The 22,789-nt window shown below is 40.5% G+C and overlaps 2 protein-coding genes across 4 annotated transcripts in view; both read left to right on the top strand.

The window, feature by feature from the left end:
* Positions 1 to 17,410, top strand: part of LOC115569469 (unconventional myosin-Ic) — a 65,077-nt gene extending 47,667 nt beyond the window's left edge. For both annotated transcript variants that reach the window (XM_030397461.1, XM_030397462.1), the window contains exons 8-32: positions 498 to 608; positions 2,023 to 2,094; positions 2,371 to 2,490; positions 2,856 to 2,929; positions 3,591 to 3,696; positions 4,762 to 4,842; positions 5,471 to 5,562; positions 5,779 to 5,873; positions 6,397 to 6,443; positions 6,586 to 6,666; positions 7,187 to 7,292; positions 8,585 to 8,702; positions 9,583 to 9,696; positions 9,880 to 9,956; positions 10,056 to 10,124; positions 10,236 to 10,320; positions 10,422 to 10,581; positions 11,038 to 11,121; positions 11,217 to 11,310; positions 11,413 to 11,468; positions 11,553 to 11,688; positions 11,779 to 11,849; positions 11,959 to 12,056; positions 12,171 to 12,270; positions 14,716 to 17,410. In XM_030397461.1, the coding sequence (XP_030253321.1) occupies positions 498 to 608; positions 2,023 to 2,094; positions 2,371 to 2,490; positions 2,856 to 2,929; positions 3,591 to 3,696; positions 4,762 to 4,842; positions 5,471 to 5,562; positions 5,779 to 5,873; positions 6,397 to 6,443; positions 6,586 to 6,666; positions 7,187 to 7,292; positions 8,585 to 8,702; positions 9,583 to 9,696; positions 9,880 to 9,956; positions 10,056 to 10,124; positions 10,236 to 10,320; positions 10,422 to 10,581; positions 11,038 to 11,121; positions 11,217 to 11,310; positions 11,413 to 11,468; positions 11,553 to 11,688; positions 11,779 to 11,849; positions 11,959 to 12,056; positions 12,171 to 12,270; positions 14,716 to 14,742 (2,274 nt within the window). In that variant the 3' untranslated portion in view covers positions 14,743 to 17,410. The remainder of the gene's footprint in view (positions 1 to 497; positions 609 to 2,022; positions 2,095 to 2,370; positions 2,491 to 2,855; positions 2,930 to 3,590; positions 3,697 to 4,761; positions 4,843 to 5,470; positions 5,563 to 5,778; positions 5,874 to 6,396; positions 6,444 to 6,585; positions 6,667 to 7,186; positions 7,293 to 8,584; positions 8,703 to 9,582; positions 9,697 to 9,879; positions 9,957 to 10,055; positions 10,125 to 10,235; positions 10,321 to 10,421; positions 10,582 to 11,037; positions 11,122 to 11,216; positions 11,311 to 11,412; positions 11,469 to 11,552; positions 11,689 to 11,778; positions 11,850 to 11,958; positions 12,057 to 12,170; positions 12,271 to 14,715) is intronic.
* A 3,066-nt stretch (positions 17,411 to 20,476) lies between these two features.
* The window catches only part of LOC115569495 (large neutral amino acids transporter small subunit 4-like), a 31,691-nt gene continuing 29,378 nt past the window's right edge, over positions 20,477 to 22,789 (top strand). Inside the window, exon 1 of one of the 2 annotated variants that reach the window (XM_030397463.1) lies at positions 20,477 to 20,831. The gene's annotated coding sequence lies outside the window, so the exon portion shown is untranslated. The remainder of the gene's footprint in view (positions 20,832 to 22,789) is intronic. The other variant, XM_030397464.1, reaches the window with a different exon arrangement.

Below are 22,789 nucleotides of genomic sequence, written 5' to 3'. Positions count from 1 at the left end.
GTTTCCGTTTCAGACTTGTACTGTGGATATTAGATAGTGCTGTGTGTGTATCTGTGTCTGTGGCTGTTATTATATGGTACAAACTTATTTGTGCTTAGCGTGGGAGTCTTCCTCCATGTTCATGAGTCTAGGCTTACTGCCAGAGCTTTTCAGATCTCACACTGTTGATCAAGTGCAGAGCAGGTGTGAGTTTGTGCAGCTCTAGTTTGGTATTTGGTGAGCACATTGCTACATTTCTGTCCTGTTAAACTCTTAACCTGATTTAATTCAAAGCTGCCGTTATCTTTGTTGTCTCTTATAAAGATAGCCTTGGTAGTAACTTCAGATATGTACAATCTTATCGTGCTGCAGCCTCTCATTTCTTCACCTTTGGTCTCTCCCCTCTCCTTGTCCTCCTCTGTCCCCACTCTCCACCTCTTTGTAACTTTTTATCCTTCATGTTCTTTTTTCATGTCCTAATTTTCTCCCTCCCTGCAATCTGTGTTTTCTCTGTGTAGGAGTTGTTGAACATAATCGCCAGTGTGCTTCACCTGGGAAATGTGCAGTACGGCGGGGAAGAAGGCAATGCCTGCATCACTTCTGACACACAGATAAAGTACCTGGCCAGGGTAAGATGCTGCACCAAGCAGGTTCTTAACGATTCCTAACAGGCCAGCGAGAGAAGGTTTTTCATCTCAGGATTTTTCTCAGGAGAAGCACTGAAAGTTATTTATGAAGCTTCCTACTCTCAGCGAGAGAAGAGACTACTTTTAGAAGAGAGTGTAACATCTCTGTTTGTTGACACATTCAGTAGCAGGGTAGAAATCATGATGACATATTGCATTTTTTTCTGACAGTTGCCGTTTGTGTTTTTAAACAAGGTAACATTGGATAGTCATAAAACAGAATCATAGGTGTTATGCATATAACAACGTCCGGTGGTACACAGCCTGTTTTGTCTTCCACAGCCTTGTCAGAAGAACTCAAGTACCCCTTCATTGGCTCGACCCATCATTATTTAAATGCACTCTATTAAACTTTACAGACAATAATTAGGTTGGTTTAGTCTGGGCTAGGGACGTTTCAGTAATTTGTCCAGTACTTTTACATATTTTTAAACCATTTATCTATTACTTTTAGCTTACTGTTTCAGTTGTTGACCCATTATCTTTAGCTAAAATTTTCCTCTAGTTATCTATTACATTTATTTTTAAATATTTTTTGGGGGGGAGGGGACTTTTCATGGCTTTGTTGATAGGACAGCAGGTGCAGGAAATGGGATTAGAGAGAGGGGGCCATAAGCAGCAAAGGGTGACAGGTCAGACTTGAACCCTGGGGTGCTGCAGCGAGGACAAGGCCTCTATACATGGGATCCCCTTCCTACCAACTGAGCTACTTGAGTGCCCCTAAGATATCTATTTAAACTATTATTCTGTTCTTTACTTTCAAACATTTAGTCAGTTCTCCATTTAGCTAGCCCTGTCCAGTGAAATTGTGTTGTATTGCTGTTGTGTTGCACACGGAACAAAGATGTTGCAAACCCTCTATAAAAAGGCAGTTGTGCTCAAGACAAAGTCTTCATTCTCATTCTCAAAGTGTCATTAAATACCTTCAGGCCATGCACAATATCTGAGGCACTATAAAAGCAAAGTGAAATGTATGACCTCAGACATGTATTCGGCATTCCGCACAACGTCAGTCAAAAAGTATTCTGAATGAATTTGGACTTGGACTTAAATTTAAAATTTATAGGGCTATCAGTAAGAATCATCCACCCAATTTCTATAGAATCCACATATCCACACATCCTTCAAATGCTGGTAAAGATTTAAATAGTCTGCACACTGCTGAAGAAATGTTCCAGAAAATTCCCCCATTTCTTCTTGCGTCAATTGTCGTCAAAAGTCTCTCAGACATAATGAACAGAGACCGTACTCAGGATGTCACTGCTGCTGGTAGGCATGACGTCTGTCTGTCTGTTTTTGTGATCAGGTATTTGTCACCAGCCAGGCTGTGACATGTGCTAATGTTGTGCTTTTCCAGTTGTTAGGGGTGAATGGCACTGTGCTGACTGAGGCACTCACACACAAGAAGATAATTGCCAAGGGAGAGGAGGTAGGTCTTGAGACACACTCCCATTGTAGTGTCAGTGTGTGATAAGCATTTGTATACAAAGCTTTCCTGTCTGCGTAATGTCTCGTCTGCTCCAGTGTAATTATATTGTAACTTGTAACTGCTGAACTCTGTCTAACTCTGTTAATGTTTGTCTCTGCCGGTCTCTGTTTGGCCTGTGTGTGTGTGTGTGTGTGTGTGTGTGTGTGTGTGTGTGTGTGTGTGTGTGTGTGTGTGTGTGTGTGTGTGTGTGTGTGTGTATGTGTGCTTCTTCATCAGTTGATGAGCCCTCTGAACTTAGAGCAAGCATCATCAGCTCGAGATGCTTTGTCCAAGGCAGTGTATGGGCGCACCTTTACCTGGCTGGTGAACAAAATCAATGCTTCACTGGCATATACGGTACTTTAACACACACAAATAACTATCCACTTGCCACATATCTGATACATTTTCACTCAAACTTTCTTGAACTCAAATAAGTCACACTAAAGCGAAACATTGTCCAACACTGTAGAGCAGGGCATTCAATCTGTTGAGGCACAGCGCCACCTTGTGGACATACATTATATAACTTAATACTTCAACTTCTGAAAACCATTTCATGTGAAACCAGGAATGTAATTGAATTTTATTTCATTGCACGTTTTTTTCACAGTTTAATTTTATTGATTTTAAGTTCATATAATTATTGCAAGGTTGTATGTATACTAGAATTTTCCATTCAAATAGACACAGAGATGAGTGTATTTCTTTTTCTCCAACAGGACGACTCCTTTAAGAATTACTCTGTCATTGGCCTGCTGGACATCTACGGTTTTGAGGTCTTCCAGAACAACAGGTACAATATTAATGATTTTGTTATGCTTTCTATAGCCCTTTTCCATCTAAATCTTAACACAATGGAAAACACTGAAAACCAACTTATTATTATTATTATTATTATTATTATTATTATTATTATTATTATTATTATTATTATTATTATAATTTTGCACAAGGTCCACCTCTTGGAGCTTTCAGTTGCATCTTATTGCCTTCATCATCAGCTGCAGAAGTCTGTTCTGTTGGTCACTGAGCAGCCAAAGTAAAGTCCATATACTGAGATGCAGCTGAAAGCTCCAGAGATTCCCCATCTCTATAAGTGGAACTTTACCAAAATTTTGTCAAACTTATTTTAAGATCAGTCTTAACCTTAGCCTGTGTAACCTTTAATGTAAGTAATACAGCCTGACTGACTTTTATGATGATAACAGGGAGTATAAACATTCTGATATTGACAGATCTGCCTGTCCATGATTTTTTTTTACAATGATCCATCAAGTGGCTCCAGTACTTATTAAGGTAAGACCACTTTATGTGGGTAGTATTAGCCTTTAAATAAAGATCAGTCACAGCCACTCAGTCACCCACTACCAAAATAAGAATGAATCAGTAAGAGAATCACTGACATGTTTGTGGTTTTTTTTATTCAGTTGTGTGTTTGTTGTTGTGTGTTGCAGCTTTGAGCAGTTCTGCATCAACTACTGTAATGAGAAGCTGCAGCAGCTCTTCATCGAGCTCACCCTCAAGTCAGAGCAGGAGGAGTACGAGGCTGAAGGCATCACGGTCAGACATCACTTTCTCCTCACCCTTAGTGTTCCATCTCTCTCCCACACCCACCAACTTTGCTCATTTCAGATATTAATGCAGCCTTGGTTGCACTTACAGTTGAATTCTGTAAATGGACTAATGCAGATAAACAACTCGCTGTTATTTTCCTTTTGATCCACAATCACTGCGTCTCTTAATTTTATCCGACTCCCTTCCTCCAGCCCTGAGAGTGTCTGTTTTGATATTTAGTATGCACAATCCATTATCACTCCCTCTCGCCTCCCTCAGCCAGGGTTTAGGCTTGGCAAAGAGCTCCTAATTGCATGGCTGAAGTTTTCAATGTGAAATTTGTAATTTAATTTATCCCTCTGTTGTTTCGCAGATGCTCTCCATCAAAGTGTTTTACACTAAGTGCACATATTTTTAGACGATGCGGCACCATTAGAAAGTAATCCTTTTAACCCTGTTATTGTGAGAGTTGTAGTGTCCCTTATTTAAAAGAGATCTCCATTGAAAGATAAGAACTCTGTCTTGAATTTTCTCCCTAGTTGCTCCCTTCTGTGTTTGCCTTATATATATTTATTGACTTTATATTGTTTTGTTTTGCTTCTTTGGAACAAAGGCCTCTTGTGTTCAGTCTAATATAAATGCACTGGTCAGAGAGCAGGTTGTGGGAGGAACTCGGACTCACCTCTCAAAGAGCCCATTATTATCCAGCATCAGGACTGTGGGCTTCACTCTCTGTCATCTCTATGGCTGTTAGTGCTAACGTAACCTAACAGTGCTGCACTGACCCTCTGGAACTCTGTGTTCATGTGCGTGTTGACATGCAAGTGGGCGAGCAGCCTGTCTGTGTGCCGGGATTCCTGAGATACTGCAAATGATTGACTTCACGGTCATTAAATGGCTCAGAAAGAGTTGTGATTGTATAAGACTTATATACTGGGTGACGATGTATGTCCCAGAAGTTCATTTTAGTTTGGATAATGAGAAAACACAAAACACGTATTCATTATGGTCATTATGCCTGCACTGTAAGGTTTATTTTCTCTAACCTGAAGAGTGCTTGTGTTTTTACAGTGGGAGCCAGTGCAGTACTTCAACAACAAGATCATCTGTGATCTGGTGGAGGAGAAGTTCAAAGGCATCATCTCCATCCTGGTGAGCAGACACACTGCACTTTCTCGGCTATAGAGGATTTGACACTAAAATACAAAGCTCATTTATTAAATATTCTGGAAGTGGAAACAAATAAAGAACTTGTGGCATGGCAAGGTGTATAAAAGGAAAAATCCAACATTTAAAGTTATATTACCCAGGGCTTTCCTTAACAACAACAACAAAGAATTGGTAGACTCACAGTAGCAGTTTCACTACCTTCTTGGCCAAAAATAGTAAATTCATTAAACCTGTATTTAAACTCTGAAAATAATGTAGGGAGAAACCTCATCTTCAATATAACAGAGTATAAAATGATAAGAATAAAAGACAAAAGGTCCTTGATTGAAAAAAACACACAAAAAAGGCTTAAATAAAAATGCTGATAAAAGCCAAATGTAATGAAATGGTCAAACCTTATGATGAGGTAAAATTTAGATTTTTATGCTGGTAATTCCAGGCTGCAGTTGCACAATAAGAAAAATAATGTCCAAGTTATGGGAAAAGCTGCTAGTACCTGCAACGTGATTGAAATTATTTGACAACAACCGTAAAATCACAATTGGTTGTTTTTATTCTTTGATTCTTGTTTGGATTAATGAATGTAATAATTTTTGTCCGGCTATCGCAGGACGAGGAGTGTCTGAGACCTGGAGATGCCAGTGACCTCACTTTCCTAGAGAAACTGGAGGACACTGTTGGAGGACACGCACACTTTGTCACGTTAGTTTGATTCCTACTCTGGTGATGTATAAATACTGTGATACCACAAACGTTTCCAAAGCAATTTAGTCTTACAGGACTTTAAGGTTAGCCTGTTGACTGGCTTGTGACACCACACTGTGAACTATATAATATGTGTCCTGTCTGTGGATGTATCAGTACATACATGACGTGTGCATGTGTTTCTGCCTGTTTGTGTGTGTTTGTTTTCTGCAGTCACAAGCTGGCAGATGCAAAGACCCGGAAGGTAATGGGCCGTGACGAATTCAGACTGCTGCACTACGCTGGAGAGGTCAACTACAATGTCAATGGTGTGTGTGTGTGTGTGTGTGTGTGTGTGTGTGTGTGTTGTAAACAAGGCCAGTGTGACCTCAAATCCTCAGATATTTGGCATTTTGGTGAACTTGGCATGTAAACAATGTAAATACCACAATTTGTTTAATCTATCTTAAAATGAAAACAAGCTGATTTTATACCTTTGTCTCATAGAGAAGGGAGAGAGAGGAGCTTGTGTTAGTGCATACTATGACTTTTTTAACTTTCAAAATATTTTACATGCACAAGCCAGGGAGGCTTCTTACCTAAATAAGATAAATAATTGTTTCAAATAAAGGTGTACGGACATGTTTGTGTTTGTGATTTACTCTAGTTCTGTCTCATGGTGGGCATGTCCTATGGGTTGGAATATAAATGTAGCCATTTACAGTGAAAATGACTATTTGACTATAGGTTCAAACTTTACTGGATATTGCCGCTGACAAGTGATACTGGCCTTAGTGGAAGCAATTTGTCATTACACGCATCAAAACTTAAATTCTATCTTTTCTCTCTCAGGATTTTTGGACAAGAACAACGACCTGCTCTTCAGGAACTTAAAAGAAGTGAGTAGACAGCTGTATTTCAGGAGGGACAGTGTGATTTATTTTATGTTTATTTTTATAAATGCAAGATTGTAGCATGACCTGCCACACACTACAGCATTTATAGCCTAAGCTGATTTGCAATGCCCGTCCTTGTTTGCAGGTTATGTGTATGTCAGAGAATAAGATCCTGACCCAGTGTTTCGACAGGGAGGAGCTGAGTGACAAGAAACGCCCAGAAACGGTGAGATGGCTTGTTGTTTGTGTGCCATCCCTCTTTGTCCCCCAGAGTTTTTCTCTGCATGTCGTCCACACTCTTACAAATCACACTCTCGTACATCCCAACATGCTTTCCCATGGTAAAACAATCAGTGTTGTGTTTCCCCTCTGCGGTATTGAGTGGGCGGTCAGATGGGGATTCTCTGCAGCCTCCCACTAACTGAGAAATGCCCTGACACTTGTATGCCCTTCTCACGTACGCACTTGAACAGGGAACTGTCACAGGCTGGCAAGTTAAAAGTCCCAGTTGTCCACACTGGGCCCAGTGTTCAGTCTCTACTGGACTGCCAGTCACATCATCCAACCCTCTGCTTGCGTAGCTCTTCTTAGGTCATCATCTCTGTCCACGGGCTTCCATTTTCTCCTCTTTGGTTTCTACTTTTGCTCACCGACCAGCTTCCACTCCTGTCCTCTGACCTTCATCTCTTCATCCCTTCCTAACTAGCCCTCATCTGTTCTCTGTGTCTTTGTGTCTGCCCCTCCAGGCAGCCACCCAGTTTAAAGCCAGTCTGGCGAAACTCATGGAGATCCTGATGTCGAAGGAGCCGTCGTACGTCCGCTGCATCAAGCCCAATGACTCCAAGCAAGCAGGTATGAAGTCTAGTCTTGTTTTCAATTGCCTTCTCAAATATTAAGGCTGAAACAGACTTATCATGTATCCAATCAGTTGTGAGTTTAAAGAGTATTAAAAATCGTTATATGTGGAATTTAAACTTAAAACATCTCAATTCAGAAATCAAAAACTTTGTCATAATAAGACATTCAATCATTGTTACAATGTGTGTGTATCAGCATCACAAATAAAAATGATTCCATACATGTTGGACATCCTGGATTTATCAAAGTTGTATCGGCAGAAAAATGTATGAGCTGACATTAGCACTGGTTACTTAATGGAATGACAGAGAGGAGGTGGCTTTGGAGGATGGATAAGACCAACTTACTTCTAAATGTTCTACTCTGAAAGGCCAAATTTCTGTGGTTGAAATTTTTCTTTGTGAAATCTCCAGAAGGTAATTTAAAGTCTGTTACATTAAAAGACATTAAGGTCAACACTTTATAGTAGCCATCATAAATAAGTTGTAAATTTATAGTCAAATAAAGAATTTCATTGTTTTTTAACAGTGAAATAAATGTAAATTTTATTTATCTATAAAGTTAATCGGAGGGATGTAATGAAGTGTAGCAAAAATATTTTCAACATTACTTTAATTCAGATTGTGATCTAAAGTTTTAGTCAATAAATGGATTACTTGTAGCTCTTGTTTTTCACACACATGTTTTCAAACATAAGATAGCGCAGAGATCCCATTGCTTCTATTCAGACTTGATTGATTATATTTTGTTGCCAGGATGTTAGAACTTGATGTTTTCATCCTGAATGTTGCTGTCTGAATTTCACCAATCCAAGTTGCATGATTAGTTGACAAAGAGCCACTGAAATAGGATTTTTTTTACATAGGGTTTTTTTCCTATTAACCTTAGAGGTTACGCTTTTGAGATTGCACAACGTGGAATGACGTTTTCATTCTATGTTTTAATCCCATACTTAACAGTTCTTGTAAACACAGTTAAAGCAGTTTAGCAGTTTCAACACACTAATAGTTTTCCAGAAACATCATGTTAATCCATTGCTTTGGCTAATTCCAAGCAAAAAGTTTGTTTTGGTTGAGTGCAACTCTATGTGTGGTTGTCAGAATATCAGGCCAGCCTTTGTCAACACTGGCCCTTTTGTCAGTTTCACACTGTCCCTCTGTTTTGTCACTCCTACTTCTGCTGTTTAGCAGCTACTGGTTTTCTCTGGTTCATTTTGTCCAACAGGCTTTACATTTTTCTCTGACCTCTCCCACTTTTCTCTTTTCTCCCCGCTCCTCCTGTCCCAGTTCGATTTGACGAGGTGTTGATCCGTCACCAGGTCAAGTATCTGGGGCTTATGGAGAATCTGAGGGTGAGGAGAGCTGGCTTTGCTTACAGACGCCGCTACGAGGTCTTCCTGCAGAGGTGATCAACAAACCTTTTTCTTTAACCAGTAAAGTACAATTGCACAGATCCATGCCACATCCATACCAGACATGTTTAGCCAGGCATTGCACAAACAAGACACAATGATAAATACTGTGAGAATGAAGGATACAGGGCTGTTGTGGTCTAAGTGTCAGTTCACCCCACACTACTTATTTTGACTTTTGAGTAAGTGAAGAGAATTAACCTGCAAAGCAGTACAGATTTAGGCTTATCACCTTTTTTCTACAGGATGATGTCACAAGAGTGAAATATTCCTTTGACCTCAGTATTAGGGGGTTCACAATTCTTTCACAAGTCTTTGAACAGAGGAGGTGGCCTGCGACATCACATATCACCCACCTACATTGCAGTACTGAGTTCCCTCCCCAGACAGCTTAACAACCATTCTCACCTGGGCTCACCTAGCCCTTGCAACCCACATGAGGGCCAGTTGGATCAACAACCCACAAGTGACCCTAACAACTCTGAAATATATAACTCGTACGTGTCCTTAACGACTCTGTACGGACACTCCCATACAGAGTTTAAAAACCTGCAACTCTCTTCCAGTTAGTTAGAACTGAAGAAGCCTCTTTCATGAGAGGTGAAATGTCTTCAACAAACTGAAACAAGTTGCCTATGATACATCACTTAAAGGCTGTTGAAGCTGCTGCAGAGGCTGTGCCAGTCACTGATGCTCAGAAGTAGGCCAGATTTTCCAGCGACACAGGGAACATTGAGGGGGCTCACTCGTATCTAGTCCCGCGGCATTGACTAAATTCCAATAGATAGAGATTAAGGTTGAAAATTGGCTAAATTACCCTTTAAAGGATGTTCTTTTTAACCTTTAACCTTTTCTTCCTATATGTGTGTGTAGGTATAAGTCCCTGTGTCCAGACACATGGCCTAACTGGCAGGGGAAACTGGCAGATGGAGTGGCCACACTGGTCAAACACCTGGGATACAAGCCTGAGGAGTACAAACTTGGCAGGTCAGCACCACACAAATGTATACAGAAAAACACAACCTTTACACAACGTTCACAAGTACAAACTTTGCTTTGTGATGTATATCATCTTCTCTCTGCGTCCTCTTCACTTGTATTGCACTTAACCATTTTGTTGAACACAATGTGTTTGATTTAATACGTTTCACTCTAAACTCAACCTTTTAGATCCAAAATCTTCATCCGGTTTCCCAAAACCTTATTTGCCACCGAGGATGCTCTGGAGACCAGGAAACACAGTCTTGGTGAGAGCCTCGGACACAAGTGATGATTTGTGAACAACACTTTTTTCATCACCACATATTTAAACCTTTTGGTTCCTGTTTGTTTTTGTCACCCCACAGCCACCAAGCTGCAGGCAGGATGGAAAGGATACAGCCAAAAGTCCAAATACCAGAAACTTAGAACATCAGGTGAGGAAACTTTTGCATGTTCTCCTGCTAATGTCACGATAGAGTTTGTTTATCAGGTACAACAATGTCTTTGTGTGTGTTTGTTTATTATGTATGTAATCTACCTTGCAGCTATTACCATCCAGGCGTGGTGGAGGGGGATCCTGGCCAGGAGGAGGGCTCAGCAGAGGCGACAGGCTGCCGCTACAATCCGCAGGTACAGACCAGCAGATGGATGAGGATAATATGTGAAGATTTTGTTAACCCTTTTAAATTATTCATTTATTTTCCATATTCCCTTCCTGGTCTCATCCTCAGGTTCATCAAAGGCTTTATCTACCGCCACAAGGAGCGCTGTCCAGAGAACGAGTACTTCCTGGATTATGTGCGCTATTCCTTCCTCATGAAGCTGCGCAAGAACCTGCCCAAGAACGTCTTGGACAAGAGCTGGCCCACACCTCCTGCTGCTCTCACTGAGGTGGGGGTTAAAACATGTACTCATACACACACACACACACACACACACACACCCTTAGTTCAACATAGAGTGTACTTAACTTGAGTGCATTCGATTCAGTCTTTTGATCCAGCTGACTGTGTGCTTAACCATTATTTGAGGTCATACAAAGTTAATACAGTGGTGTAAATCATATCCTGGTGTGCACTGGAATATTGATTTGTTTGATCTACTATGATTCACCCTGTACGGGCTTCACTCAGAAGAGAAGCGCTGCTCTGCAAAGCGTAACTTCCATTTTTCAAACTAAAAATTACTGTAATTGTATCCACCGTTTGAAAGAAACATATAGAATGTAAATGTTATCTATGAAAGAGGCAAGAAAAAAACAATACACTTGCTACAGTGACTACTCACATGGTATGCTTTATGACTCCAAATAGCGTTGTTTGTTAAACACTCTCTCTGTGCCTTTAGGCTTCAGAGCATTTGCGTAAGCTGTGCATGCAGAACATGGTGTGGAGCTACTGCAAGAAGATCAGTCCTGAGTGGAAGCTCCAGGTGAATACTGTTCCATCAACAGTAACAACATAGCATTCGTAACTTGACTGTCAGGTTTCTGGTTTGCTTTACTGTAGTCTAATCTGTCTGAATAGATGGAGCAAAAGATGACCGCCAGCGAGATCTTCAAGGACAAGAAGGACAACTACCCACAGAGTGTGCCCAAACTGTTTGTCAGCACAAGACTCAGTAAGACTCGTACATTTTTCCGACAACAGCGTATTAGTTGCGAAACTTGTACAGGCTTCATGTTAAACACCATGTTAAAGACTCATGTCCTATCTTGTTCAGATGGAGAGGACATTAATCCCAAGGTGTTGCAGGCTCTGGGCAGTGAGAAGATGAAGGTTAGTTATAAAACAAAGAGCAGTGTCAATGCTGTCTGTAAGTGTATTTATCAAGTTATCTGACCCTCATCCTTCTGTTCCCAGTACGCAGTGCCAGTCACCAAATACGACAGGAAAGGTTACAAACCTCGTTCCCGTCAGCTTCTGCTCACCTCTAACAGTGCTGTTATCGTAGAGGAGGGTAAACTCAAGCAGCGCATCGACTATGGAGCTCTGAAAGGTTCGAAGGCAACCGCCAGTTTTTCTTTATTTCTTATGGATGTGGCCAGTGTTGGGTTCATTCCTCATATAAACTGTCCTCCCCCTGCAGGTATCTCAGTCAGCTCCCTCAGCGACGGCTTGTTTGTTCTGCACGTGCCCAGTGATGACAACAAACAGAAGGTGGGCAAACATGGGCGTATTACACTAAATCATTATATATGAAGCAAAAGTAATTTAGCTATTTATGAATGTTTCCTCAAAGTGACTTTGTTTGCTGGTGTCTTCACAGGGAGATGTGGTTCTGCAGAGCGACCATGTGATCGAGACCTTGACCAAGATTGCGATCTGCTCCGACAAAGTAAACAGCATCAACATCAACCAGGGCAGGTGAGGAGCAGAAACACTTGTAACATACACTTGGCGTTAAGATTATTACTGCTCCTACATGCTCAAGCATATCCAGGCAGAAAGTGTCTAACTCTCCCTGTGTTCCTTTTCCAGTATAAAGTTTACAGTGGGTCAGGGGAAAGAGGGCATCATAGACTTCACCCCTGGATCAGAACTACTGGTGGCCAAGGCGAAGAATGGACACTTGTCTGTGGTGAGTCTGCAATCTTCCTCAGTTATTCTGCTTTGTAAATGCCTTTGATTGTACTTTTTTATTCAAGGCTTACTGACAGGACAGCAATTTCAGAAATAATGTTAATGTTTATGCTGATCACCGTGTGAGCACCACTCCGTCTACATTCCTTAACTCACACAAGGAGGAGAAACAATTAGTCATTGTTGAATCTAAACTAAGTAAAATCAAAGTTCAGAATGTGTTGCCATCCAGATACCTTACCTGCCAGAGTGTCTAGAGATATGTGCCTTTTTAATTCATCAAGTTGTGAGTGAAAAAAAAAAGTTTTTTGATAGTGGCATCCACTAGTTGATATATTGCAATTAGAGCTGCAACAATAAGTCATAACAATAAGTTATTCGATTGGTCAATTAATAGAAAATTAATTGTCTACTATTTTCTTAAACAAATTATTGTTTCAGTAATTTTTTTCAAGCAAAAATGTCAAACATTTGCTGGTACCAGCCTTTTTTTGTTGGTGTAATTGATGATAATAGAGTCTTTAGGTTTTGTCTTGGACAAAAGAAGCAATTTGAAGATTTCCTTTTGTTCTCTGAGAAGTTGTGATGAGCATTTTTCCCAATTTTTATTGACTAAAGGATTAATCGTGAAAAAAATCAGCAGATTAATCAGTAATGAAGATTTTGCAGCCCTAATTGCGATGGTATTCAAAGCTGCATTTTTTAACAAAGGATCATTTGTTAAAAAATGCAATATAGGAAAGTGAGTGGTATTAGTGAACTCTCTGCAGTTCAAACTGGGTTTAGCCGAGGCATGTGAAGTCAGCAACAGTGATTTCAAATCAAAGCTAATGATAGCTGTGTAATGTCAAGATGTTTGTTGAAGTGTGACATTTTTAATGGAACAGTGACATTTTGGTAAATGTGTGTGACACCATGCTCAATTGTGCGCATGCTAAATAGGAGGAGACAGTTCAGGGAGAAACAGCTAGCATGGCTCTGTTGATGGATTGAAAAAAAAGCCACTGACACATATGGTTTTAAACAAATCAAACAAACAAAACAAAGTGTGTTAATTAGTGAGTTTTAGAGGTGCTAGCAGGCAGATTGTGTTACCTCTGAACAGAACCCAACCCATGTTTCCCAATTTTTATTGACTAAAGGGTTAATCGTGAAAAAAATCAGCAGATTAATCAGTAATGAAGATTTTGCAGCCCTAATTGCGATGGTATTCAAAGCTGCATTTTTTAACAAAGGATCATTTGTTAAAGAATGCGATATAGGAAGAATGCGATATAGTCTCATGTTTGGGTTTTATGGGCCACAAACTTCAATCTTATCAACTTTTTCCCAGTAGCAAGAAGCTTTGTCCAGAGAAATAGCTTTGATCAAATTGTCGGACAAATACAGATACATTAGCTCCTAAGCACCGAAGAGCAAGCTGACAAAGTTAGCATCTAGCCGGAGAACATAGTGGAGTGTTTAGCAGCAGATATCTTCCTCAGGAATTGGTGCAGACCAAAATAAAATCTCACATGTGAAATAGGTAAAACTCTTCAAACTATGTTTATGTAAAACTTCACCATTCAAAGTAAAGGCTGGATGATAGAACAGGTTTTTTTTTTCTAATGTTACGATTACAGCATGTTGCACTGCCACCTAGTGGTCAGTTAATGCTGCTCTAATATCTTTAAAAATCATCTGAATGGTCCAGTGTCGTCTCTGTCTCAGCCACTCCGCCCCTCAGTCACTTGTTCCTGCACTGTGTAACTTCAGTGAGAGGGGACGATCACAGCAATACACAATTTTATTTCAAAATATGTGTTTTCAAGACACAACATTGTTATGACGTAATGAGTTTGTTTCTAGGCAGCACCTAAATTACGTCTCACAAATAGACCTTTTTCACGGCAGCCATGTTGACATGAAATAGAAGGTAAACACAGGTTTAATGAAGGTTCTGTTACATTTAGTGACTTTCTAGTGAACCAACATGCACAGTAGCAGCACCTTGACTCAGTCTGACCTGAATGGAACAGAATCTTAGTTGGTATCACTGGTATCAAACAGCTGTGTTTACCCTAATGTTGATGTCTAAATGGCTGCTGTGAAATAGGTCTATTGTTACAGATCTGGGATTTGTATTTACCAGTTACTAACAGTGGTGTTGCACTCAGAGTCTGCATGGGCGCCAAATCACACAAACTGCAAAAAATGACACATAATGTTGCTTATGAGTTGTGAGCTAGTTAATATTTAATTTAGATAGCAGTCTTTATTTATTAATCAAGATTTCAGTGTTGTGTTATTTGAGAGGAATTTGAATGGAAAGATTAGATTCAGACTTGTTTTGACTGGAGCTCTCGTTGCCGTCCGGTTCCTTCCTGCTTGCGTCTAAAGAGCAGACGTCATCATGTAGACCTCTGACCAGATGTGCTGTCTCTTTCCTCTGCGTGTCTTCCAGACTGCTCCCAGGCTGAACTCCAGATGATGGCCACACTGACCAGAAACCAGGACCCTGAGACCTCCTGACGTGTCCCATCCTCCAATCACACAACCGCAGACCCCGCTCTGCTTAAGCCAATCAGATGCCAGCTGTCACCACATGGGTGGCATATGCTTCCAATTAAAATACATACAAATCCAGCAAAACTAATTGATATATTTATGTTTATAGATAATATTTTTGGGATTAATACTATTGCTGTTTGAATATTCTGATTTTATATATGAAGCCAAGGAATAACAAATATTTTGGTGCATTTTTCTCGCACCATGTGTGTTTATTGTGTTTTTTGGGGGAACATGACCAAGTGAACGATGAGGGAAGTGTCAGGCTACAATGAGAAGAAGGGGATTGTTGGTGATGAAAATCAGGGTTAGTTGTTGTCTGTTGCCTCTTTTTTTCCTGTTTGCTCATTCTGCTTTATTGTCACGCTGACACTACTTTTTCTAACCGGGGCAGATTGCTTTGCACTGGGGCATGAAGGTGTGTAGAAGAAAGCTGACAGTATGTAGGATATCTGTTGAAAGGTTCAGGGATTGGAGAAGGACAACTTGTCAGTCAAACGGAGATGCCTTGACATGGTAGTGTCAGACTGTGGCTCACTAAATCAGAAAGAATAGCTGAATGTACTATATATTTCAAAAATCTCTTCGTAGAACGAAGCTTGTCATGAGGGATTGACTACATTAAATAAATGGCATACAGTGGAAATACTGCAAAAAGGGACAAAGTACGTGAGAGGTGGGTGAGAAAAGACCAAAGAAAGATGATAAAAGGCAGCAGTCATTTGCCTTGATCCCAGGTGCTCGTGCCTTCCTCTTTGACTAATTTATTCATAAATTGAGCTGAAATATTGATGTATGAAAACCATGACACTCACAGGAGAATGAGTTGAGTTAGACTGAATTGTAGATACCCAACATTATTCCAGCAGCAGCTTCCTGTACAGACGTTTCCCCTTGAATCGACGTAACCCGCTCTGACTTGACCCCAGCATCTCATTTGGCTGCATTTCCTCTGAACTGGAGCTTCTGCCTCACTATTACTGAGCTGGTCTTATGGCTACAACTGACTGAGTGTCAACTATATATTTGTAACAGCCTAAACCATGTTTCTGTGCGCTGATAACCAAAAAAATCTTTCCAATTTTACAAGTCTCTGTCTTACATTTAAAACGTGAGAGTAGAACAATTTGAAGCCGTGATGTTGAACCTTTGGTGAACTTCAAACTGGGTTTAGCCGAGGCATGTGAAATCAGCAACAGTGATTTTAAATCAAAGCTAATGATAGCTGTGTAATGTCAAGATGTTTGTTGAAGTGTGACATTTTTAATGGAACAGTGACATTTTGGTAAATGTGTGTGACACCATGCTCAATTGTGCGCATGCTAAATAGGAGGAGACAGTTCAGGGAGAAACAGCTAGCATGGCTCTGTTGATGGATTGAAAAAAAAGCCACTGACACATATGGTTTTATACAAATCAAACAAACAAAACAAAGTGTGTTAATTAGTGAGTTTTAGAGGTGCTAGCAGGCAGATTGTGTTACCTCTGAACAGAACCAGGCCAGCTTTTTCCACTTGTCTTGCCAAGCTAACTGTTTCCTGGCTGTAAGCTTGCTTCATATGGATCCTCATTTAAGTTTCTGGCATGAAAGCACATTAGTACATTCCCCAAAATGCATAGAGCCAGAAATCTATAGTTCTTTCCAGAATGTTGCTCTTTTCAGGGTAGAAGAAAGCTTCTAAATCGTCATGTCACTCTAAAATCTTGGTAGGAGTAAAATAGTTGTGCATCCATCTGGAAGTACCACACCGCTTCAGGGTGAGAGCCTCCTGTAGACACACATTTCTCTGTCTATCTCTTACTCAGACAAAAAACTGATCCTGAAAATTATTGAACTTTTGAGAGGAGCTCCAAAATATTTCCAAGATTTTTTTTTTTTTCCCAAACCTTGCTCAGTGACATGCATCTGGGTGGCAAGGCGGGTGCAATATGGTGAGGCAGGACTGTGCAGCTGCACTTCAAATATACTAGCCAAAGACTGTGTTGATTTATAGTGATTCTCAGTTGTATGATTTATATTATATTATTGTGTTGCTTCTAATTATCATGTTGTTTTTTTCTGGAGGGCAGTCTGTATGTACAGTTTGTGTTATGTGTTATAAATGAGAGATTCAAGCCAAGTGAGGTTTGCTACGAAACATTTTGGGAGAGAAAAGCTTCTAGTATTGTTTGTTAACACAAACTTGTCCATGTGCCTTGTCGAATAGCAATACAGCCGATTTGTGTGGGATTAAGAAAGAAATACCTCGGTGACAGAGTCTCGTAGGGCCATTTCTGAATGTTCTCCCAGCAGCACCTAAAGGTCTCCTCCCTCTGTGTGTATAAGCTTTACTCAAACCAAATCCTTTAAAGTTTATCTATTGACTTACAGATGCACTCCTGTTATCGATCCTGACTTACTGTATGCACCACACCAATGTATAATTATGCCAACACACTAAAAGATAAGATACTAAAGATTTGAATACATTTGAATAGTAAATGCAAACTGATGAATGGCTGTTTGTGGTTTGTTCTGTTCTTCTGCTGTCTGTGTCTAATGTAACAGTTGTATCCTATATTTCAATATTAAAAACTCAGTAATAGTCTTAAAGCTTCTGGATGTGAGAGTCTGGATTAAGGCAGTAATTAAAACCATATAAATACCAAATAAAAAGAAAGTAGAAATACCTTCTGTTTTAAGTGCCCCTTATGTGATGGAAATATATTTTCATGTATGTCGATATAAAATATCAACATTCTAGGTTTTCTTTGTCATTATTTGTGGTAAACATGTAATCACAAAATGGAAATATTGTCGTAACACTAACACTGATTTGAAAAACTGAGGCTTGATGTTTGAAATTAGATGAATCTTTACACACATACAGTAGGTTCCAAAAGCCTGAGACATCCAGTGAAAATACTTCTGTTTGCATTTGATAATAACGACTCAACAAGTTGAAAAACAAGTCAAAAGCTCAATCTTTAAAAACAAACGTCCATGAGTTTCAGAATGTCTTTTGCTTTATCGACAGCATGCACTCGACCTGGCATGGACTCCACATGTTTGTGCAAAACCTGCTCACTAATGTTATCTCAGAATGACAGTGGTCCACAGAGCTTATTGTGACGTCACAGAGCGCTCGGCTTCCTCAGTCTTCAAGTGCGACCATAATTATCCAGTCGGGCTGAGGAGCAACATCCATGACGGTCAAGACTGTCCTCTTCTTCATGAAATGAATTTATAAATCAATGCAAATGTATTTCGGACATGAGAAAGCCAAACTAAAATTTTAATTACTTCGACTAATAAGCATAATAAAATGAAAACAGTATTACAAAGTATATTCCAATTTTAACAAAGGAGTGGGAATAAACAGTATACACTTACTTAATACTACCCCTTCTCCACAACTCAGTCATTAATAATAATCAATGATAACTCATTTACAATATGATATACTATATGTACAATTAATATATAACATATTATATATATCTACATATATACATGTGCTGAACACAGGTACATATAAATACCTACATGTGCACACATCTATGGACATGCATACATTCACACATGCATTCCACAGTTTCACACCGCCTATTAAAATGCTCTTTGTTTTTATCTCTCTGCTATTCGAGCATTTGTGTCAAGGTATTGAGGTGTTTTTGTGCTCATTATCCTGCTGCAGTGTGAATCCTTCTCTACAAAGGTACAAACTAGAGGGGGTGTAGCATGTCTCTGAAGAGTGGAGGGGTAGCTATCCTTAGACAGGGGTGGAGTCAATTCTGCAAATTCTGTATCTGATGGTGTGGTCACTTAGGCTCTAACTGATCGGGATTTGGGTACAACTGCTCCAGCTGTTTCAAACCATTGTACAGTTACAGGCACAAAGCACTTATGAACCTTCAGTCTAGCCATGATTTAACACTGAGAAAGACCCTCTCTGCTTTGAATAACTGAAATCGTCAAACTCCAGGGAAGTACTGGCAGTGTATTACTGAATGTATCTGATGATATGTTCTCTAGACACGCATAGTATATTTTAAGAAATACATTTTAAATAGATATCAGTATATATAACCAGTCTACTATAAAAGTTTACATTAATTATACTTTTTAATATATTCATGAAGCAAAGTTACAATATATAGGCACGTTTTGTCAAATACATGTTGCCTCCTTTATGTATTAAAATGTTTGAGAATATACATGACTAAAGCACAATATGACCTGATGTGATAAGCACCATCATTGTCATGATTTTGGTTAGTGGTTAGTTATTTCCTGTCTTCCCGTAGTGTTTTCCTGCATTTGCTTCCTGATTCCACTAGTTACTCTGGTTTTATCCTTTGTTTTGTTTTGTTTTTGCTCTTGAAGCTCCGATTTAGTTGTCTGCCTTTAGTTGCTCATATTTTGGATTTTTGTGGTCAGACGCTATCTCAGCATAGACAACACAATACAGAGAGAAGGGGAAGAACCTGAGGTTAAATGTGAAAGGTGAAGCAACACTGCTGGTTGACGACACCTGAACTTTAGTTTATTGTAAACAACCAAAGAAACATTTGATGCTGGTTGTATTTCTTAAAGACAAGTTATTCGACTGTAAGCGTTGGACAAAATCAACAAAATAGGGATTGATGATTAAATATTGGATGAGAGATATCTAATATTACAGGACTTGTATCAGGATCAGCATTAAACACACACAGTTCTGCACAGTGCAGAAACCAGCAGTGTGTTACATTCTGTGAAGGCTGTTAATGGAAGTACCGGATCACACTGCAGTGGTACACCACCTGAACATGCTGTTTGAGTGAGGGGGGTCATGGTAGGATATACAGTGCATCCACATTCAATTCCAACATAAAAATGTAAGGCCTACAGACAGTTTTCTTTGTAAGACTACTAGACTATGTACTGAAAAAGTGTCCCACAGTAGCTGAATTCACCCTCTACACACTCTGTACCAGAAGTGTCCACTAGGTGTCGCCCTCGATATGACTCTCTCCTCTGTGCTCTCTGTTCTCAGCTGTCCTTCTCACCGGACCGCGTGAACCCTCCTCTCCTGTGTTTCTAGGAACATGAAGTTTTGAAGAAAAACAGTGAGTCACCTCTCAAACTGACGGGCGGATTGGATTTACAGCCTTCATTATGCTGTAGGTGTCGGCTGCAGCGCTTATACAAACCCTATAGATATGTGTCACACAGAGAAAGCACAGAGGCTCCACTGGGCTGAGGGTTCATGTACCGAACCGTCGGATCAGAACAAAGATCCCACTGTGGGTTTGACTCCAGAGACTCAAACTTCAGGTCAGAATGGGACCATCTGAACCACAGGAAAGTGGTTCCCGAGGAGGTTCTGTTGCAACAAACACGGTTCTGTTATTGCACAAGCCTGCACAATAACAATTGTCTTTATTTATGCGTGAGTGTATCCACTGTTAATTACACTGAATAACATAGTAAACATAAAACAGAAAAACATTGACATACCCCATTATACTGCCAAATTCTTAGCGGGTTTGTTGTCATTATGTTTGTATAATAATAATAATAATAATAATAATAATAATAATAATAACCCTTTTATGAAGAGATTATTTAGCTACATAGTTAAATGTAATGTAGTAAATGTTTTTGTGTTCCCCTCACTTCAGCCGTGTCCAAACATTCCCACAGCTGTTTCCCCAACATTTTCTATTTCCCAGTATTGAGAAATACACACATGTAACATTGCCGCGCTCCGATTGGCTGCGGCCCGTCTCTAGCTCAGCCACTGGCCAATAGGGAGGCGGGCTTGTTTGTGTACGGCCGCTGCGTTGCTTATAAAGCGGCGGCAATGAGGGATGAGAGGAAAAACAGTCACCCCGAGAAAACCAAAGAGTCGTCCTCACACCTGACCTCCCCCCTCCCCGTCCCCGCTGTTCTGCGTGTTGTCCGTCGACGAGGGGACATCTGGGAAGGACGCGTGGAGGACAGATCCGACTGAGGCTCCATTGTCCCCGGATCCACAGGCTCAGGTAGGCTGTACTGTCCGCACCAAGGATGCTCTGACTCACTGCGCTCCGCCGGAGGAGAGGCTGACTCATACTGCTGGCGCGTCTCACAGAAGGGAATCACCGTCTCACAGGGACAGTGTCTCACAAGGACACAGTGTCACTTTCCTCTCCGTGTGTCTTTTCTTTCCTTCTTCTTTTTTTTTTTTTTTTGTCGAATGGGCTGCAGAGAGGAAACACTGGAGCTGCAACAGCCTGCGACACTGTTACCAACTTTTGACTTCCAGTGTCTGATCTAACGGGGCCGTGTTCTCTCCCTCTGATCACTGCGTTCATTATTCACATTTACTACAGAACACAAACACACGAACTGGCTCGTAGTTTCTTGTCATTGTCATCATCTCTCCCTCAGTGTCCCTGTGTGTCGTTGAGGCTCGGTGACGACACTGAGCCTCAGCGTTGGCCGAAAGTTGAGATTTGATTTTCTTAAAGGAGAATTGTCTCAGTCTCACAGACAGACAGAAAGGCAGGCAGGCAGCTGCGGGTCCTGTGAGAGGAAGCCTCTCGTTGACTGCGGGCTTCTTGTTAACTGTCTTTGTGTGAGCAGCCTGATGGGGCTGATTCCCTGCGCTGTTGTTGATATTGAACAGCTGAGCGCCTCCTGCGTAATGCCCGTCAATGCGCTGACGATCAATCCGACTAATTCCGGGAATTAACTTCAAGATAAAAGCATGTCCGCTGGTACAGAGCAGCGTTCAGTTTCAAGACCTTTGTTTGTTTTGTTCTTATTTATGTATCAGGTGCATTAAAAGAACAGTTCCACACAGTTTGTGTTTTCATCATCTACTCAACCCGGTGCTGTCCTCAAAACATTTTTTTTTTTTTAAACTTCACACAGCAAAACAGTGTCACAGCACTCTCCTGAACCACGTCAGTAGATTGAGACTTGATTAAAACGTAAAAGAAAAACAATTAAAAAAATGAAATGAACTGGCTCCGCACAGCTTCTGTGGTGTAATTCAAAAAGCTGTGACTTCCAGAAATTGATTTGAAAACATGAAATTTACACCCTTTACAAGCCCTTCATCTGAAGTGTGTCATGTCAGGAGCGTCAATAATGTCGTTGCAAATCAATAGCAGGTCTTCCACAGACTCAATTAGTGTTTTTTGAGTGAGTTTTTGTGAAGTCCTCTCTGGTTGTTTAGGTGAATGCCACAGCGCTTGTTTATCTGTGAAACTCCAAACATTCTTTGTGGACTATGAAGCAGCAACCAACTCTCCATCAGCGTGGGGGTAAATTGTACATTTTTAAGGGGAACTGTAGTATATTTAATATTCTGGCAAAACCCCTGCATCAATCACATCCATAATTTGTGTTGTAAAAAATGCATTCATGTAGTTTTTAAGCCTTCTATTGCATATTGTGGAAACATTTGTACCACTGAACTATTTCACTGTTTGTGCAGGCTGTTTTTTTTTTTTTTTTTTTCTTTCTACAGGGGAGACATTTGCTACAGCTCACACTGGCGTTTTGCATTATTCACAATGTCTTGCAAAGAAGCGGCACTCATTAGACTCTTATTTTGAAAGAAGCAACCGGAACAGTGGTGTTTTGTTGCGGGCAGCGCGGCTCCGAGTGGAGCGGAGGGGGCTGGAGATGCAGATTGGGGTTGGTGGAGGGAGGGCGTATTGTGCGGATGATTCCAGTCCAGTTCAGACCAGTTCCAGCTCTGCTCCTCAATCACCGCAATATACTTTGTCTTATTATTCATACACATCAGATCTGCTGCTGAAACACACCGCTCAGAACACGGGGGAGTTCGGCCGACTTATCTTTGTTTTCTTCTCGCTGTGCTCAGTGCTGGGGGCGATGAGTGACATCAAGTTCCTGCTCAGACAAAAACAGACTAACAAGATGTTGGGACAGTAATATAGTGTAGGATTAATGTCTATCATGGATTCAGATCAGGTCATGCATGTGG

This window comes from Sparus aurata, chromosome 2 (genome assembly GCF_900880675.1).
Source record: "Sparus aurata chromosome 2, fSpaAur1.1, whole genome shotgun sequence".
Classification (NCBI taxonomy): domain Eukaryota; kingdom Metazoa; phylum Chordata; class Actinopteri; order Spariformes; family Sparidae; genus Sparus; species Sparus aurata.
This window is presented reverse-complemented; position numbering and strand designations above follow the sequence as displayed.